We start from the raw sequence: 3979 nt of genomic DNA, 5'->3' as shown, positions 1-3979 counted from the left end.
AGGCTGAGGCGGAAGGATCGCTGGAGCCCAGCGGGTCGAGGCTGCGGTGGCCGGGAGTGGGCGCTGCACTCCAGTCTGGGCGACGGAGTGAGACTCCGACTCAAAAAAAGAAAAAAGAAAAATTCAACCAATCGTGAGTTAGAACACCTGCTCATAAGGCTCGACTTCTGCCCTGCTGTTCGCCACCAGACAAACTCAAAAGGGATCAAAGGTGGAGATAAAATAAAACCACGAAAGGACCAGGATGAAACACCCAATTTTATAAGTGACAATTCTGAAAGGGAGAAGACCTTGCTAAGCAAAGCAAAGCTTAGAAATTGTGAAGGAAAAGATGGGTCTGTTTGACCGCTGATATACCACAATTAGCCAGCAGTCCCCCGAATGGCAAAAAATTACTTTATACAGCTCAAAAGACAGAGGCCAAGGGAGAGGGGAAGGATTTGCCACACATGTAACAAGGGATACATGTTTTACATTGAATGTATACTTAACAGTCAGTAAGAAAAATACCGAGACCCTAAGAAACATAACTGCACAAAACCCAGTCCTACAAGAAGAAATGTAGGAATAGTGTGTGTTGATTTAAAAAGAGACCCCATCCCCCGTACTAGCAAATGCAAATAACAACCACAAGATGCTGCTTCTCTCCCATGCCAGCAACTGACATCCAGGAGCGTCATCCACAAGGACACTGTTAATTAACAGAGCTGTGAGACCGTGGGGGGCAGGCATGCTGTGGGGTTTTGTTGGGATTGGAAACCGGAGGTGCCTTTTGTGGCATGTGCCTCTGTCGAGGGTGAAAATCCATTGACTCTGTGGCCCTCAACCCTGCATCGAGAAACGTGTTCAGCATACAGACCGGATGCAAGGTGTGTTTCAGCAACATTTTTACCAAAAGCATGGTAACGACCCAGCTGCTCCATCCTTAGGAGCTGGGGAAAGATCAGAGCACATCCTTGTGATGAAACACGGTGCAGCAGTTGAAAGAATGTTGAAAGCATTTCTCAGCCATGGGCGTGTGCTGGTGGGACAATCTCAGAGGTACAGAGAGAGGTCAAGGCGAAAACCCTCTGTACAGAGTTGCGTGTGTGTGAGGCAGTTGTTCATGCACAGGAAGTATCAGGAGACACAGGAGAAACTCTCTGAGGCATTTACCTCAGCCTGCGAGAGAAGGCAGACTTACCTTGTTATCAAATACCTTTTGCACCCTGTAACTTTTTTCAGCCATGTACATGACCTGCTTTTAAAATAATGAGTGAAGACCACTTGGCTGGTGGCAGTTCACCGACAGGGTCAGGCATTTAGGAGCAGCGAAGGGCATGTGTGTGTTTAAGAAAATGCTATTTTGTCTGTCGAGTTGGCAGAAAACAAAAGAAAAGGAAAAGAAAACTGGCTTCTCGCCGCTGGAGAGGATAAACATGAAATGTGTCTCCCTCCTTGCTGGCGGAGTGTCCCCTTGGGAAAGTAATTTGGCAATATGCAATATAAGAACACCCATATCCTTCGGCCCCATAATTCGGATTTAGAAATCTATCCTGGAGAAATAGTATTTTACTTAAAACACCCAGGCGTGTCTAGTGTAGTCAGAGCCGCCACACCGGATGACCCCAGGGGGGCACTTTGACATTCACGATGTCCCAGGGCGACCTAAACGCCCCGTAGTGAGTGTTGCTCATGCACGTGGCACAGCGTGTGACGGAATAGTACGCAGCCCTAAACGGGGTGCTTTCCGGAAACGCTCACGATGTGCAGTCAGGCGACGGGTGACAGGGTTCCCTCGGAGAAGGACCCGGGGTGGCGAGGCGGGAGCCACAAATCACGCTGTGCGTCTGGTGCAGGCGGTGGAGTACAACATCTTCGAGGGCATGGAGTGCCATGGCTCGCCCCTGGTGGTCATCAGCCAGGGCAAGATCGTCTTCGAGGACGGAAGCATCAACGTCAACAAGGGCGTGGGCCGCTTCATCCCACGGAAGCCTTTCCCAGAGTACCTCTATCAGCGCGTCAAAATCAGGAACAAGGTGAGGGGTCTGCCCGGAGGCCCCGGTGGGTGGGGCGGAGCTAGATGCGCGACCCTGGGACCCTCCCGTTCCTCGATGCTGCCCCGGGCCCGTCTCAGGATGGCTGAGAACGTCAAGGGGGGCCATGCGGGGTCCGGGGCTCGGCAAACCGCGAAGGAGTGTGCCCCCGCAGGGCGGGAGGGTCATGGGAGGGCGGCTCTGGGCGCCCTCCTGCGTGGTCCTGGGGAATCCGCCCCACGGGCGGAGGCGAGAGTCTCATTGTGCGGATCAGAGCCCTGATGCTCAGAGCTGTGCTCGGCTTGACCCCGCAGCCAGGGCCCCTCGGGCCTTTTGAGGGGAGTACGTGGCCCCTGGCGTCCTGGCGGGCCGGCGCCTTCAGGCCTCCCCGTCCCTCGTCCCTTCCCCCGGCCTCGTCTGCATCTGTCCTTCCAGTTCTCCTTGGAGCTCTTAGCCCTGCCCTGGGAGGCCTGTCCTGTCTCTGGCGCAGCCCAGAGGAGGGAGCGTCCTCCCGGCTGAGGCAGACACCGCTCTGCCGCCGTTGTCCCTGGCCACGGCCTCCCATCACGATGGCGGCTGCTTCCCTGTCCGACAGCCTGGGCCTGGGTCCAGTGTTGTCGCCTGCTGAGGGGAGGAGGGAGCCTGGGCCATGGGGGACCCTGTCTGTGCAGGTCCCAGCACACACGCTGCTCTCTGACGCCTGCAGCAGTTGCCCCCGGCCACCCTGAGGTCCCCTGAGGTCACCCTGCCCTGCAGGCTCAGCCCCTACCCGGAGCCCCGGCCGCTGTCTGCGTCCCTGCCTGCCTTCTCCTTCCCCAGGCGACCCTTGCCCCAGGGGCTGGATCCCTGCACCCGGCCCACCCTCCCGTCCTGTGGGTCCATGCTTGAGGGTGCTCCCACAGGGCCCTCCCGCTGCCCCCGGGCCTGGCCCGTTCACCGCTCCCTGTCCTGGGCCCTCCCCCTCCCAGCCTCACCTCGCCTCTCCTTCCTTTCTGGAATCCTCTCCCAGACGAACTCCCTGCAGAGCAGATGGGCCCTTGAGACCGCCGGTCTGGGGTCTGGGGCTCTTCTGCGGGGGACGGGGGTGCAGAGGTGTCAGGGAAAGTGACTTCCTTCCGAAAGGGGACTTCTGGTCCTCCTGTGTGGAGCACTGTGTCTGTATGTGTATGTGTGGGTGTGTGTGTATACAGGTGTGTGCACCTGTGTGTCTGTGCTGTGTGTATACATGTGGATGTGTATATATGTGTGTGTGGGGATGTGTATACAGGTGTGTGCACCTGTGTGTCTATGCTGTGTGTATACATGTGGATGTGTATATATGTGTGTGTGTAGGTGTCTATAAAACACGTGAATGTGTGTGTGTGCTTGTGAATGGGAATATCTCTGTGTTTAAGTGTGTGCATTTGTGTGTGTGCATGCATGTTTGTGTTGTGTGCATGTGTGTGCCTGCATGTGCTGTTGTGTGATACATGTATGCATGTGCATGGGTGTGACTGCATGGGTGTGATTTGTATCCGTGTACATGCTCATGTGTACGAATGCAAGAGTACGCGTGTGGATGTATGTCCACATGTGTGCACGTGGGTGGTATGTATGTGTGGTGTGTGACGTGTATGTGTGCGTGTGTGATGGCTGTGTGGGCGTGTGGCACGTGCGCATGCACACCCAAGGCCATCTGGCTTCTCTTGTGCCTGCAGGGCAGTGCCCGTCTGAGCAGGAAGGCTCGTGTGCCCACCGGTCACCGTCTCTCCCTCTGCGCAGGTTTCTGGATTGCAAGGGGTTGCCAGGGGCATGTACGACGGCCCCGTGTACGAGGTGCCAGCTACCCCCAAATACGCGACTCCCGCTCCCTCAGCCAAATCTTCTCCTTCCAAACACCAGCCTCCGCCCATCCGGAACCTCCACCAGTCCAACTTCAGCCTGTCAGGTAGGCCGGGCTCCCCACGCCCGCCGGGTTCAGGCCC

The 3979-nt window shown here is 56.2% G+C and overlaps 1 protein-coding gene across 2 annotated transcripts in view; it reads left to right on the top strand.

Moving 5' to 3' along the window:
- The window catches only part of CRMP1 (collapsin response mediator protein 1), a 52122-nt gene that overhangs the window by 43601 nt on the left and 4542 nt on the right, over positions 1–3979 (top strand). For both annotated transcript variants that reach the window (XM_021716746.1, XM_008066377.2), the window contains exons 11-12: positions 1839–2018; positions 3777–3942. In XM_021716746.1, the coding sequence (XP_021572421.1) occupies positions 1839–2018; positions 3777–3942 (346 nt within the window). The remainder of the gene's footprint in view (positions 1–1838; positions 2019–3776; positions 3943–3979) is intronic.

Source organism: Carlito syrichta, unplaced genomic scaffold (genome assembly GCF_000164805.1).
Source record: "Carlito syrichta isolate Samal-C Ts95f unplaced genomic scaffold, Tarsius_syrichta-2.0.1 Scaffold308898, whole genome shotgun sequence".
In the NCBI taxonomy this organism is placed as follows: Eukaryota; Metazoa; Chordata; class Mammalia; order Primates; family Tarsiidae; genus Carlito; species Carlito syrichta.
The sequence above is the reverse complement of the archived record's forward strand: the minus strand, read 5'-3'. Positions and strand labels throughout refer to the sequence as shown.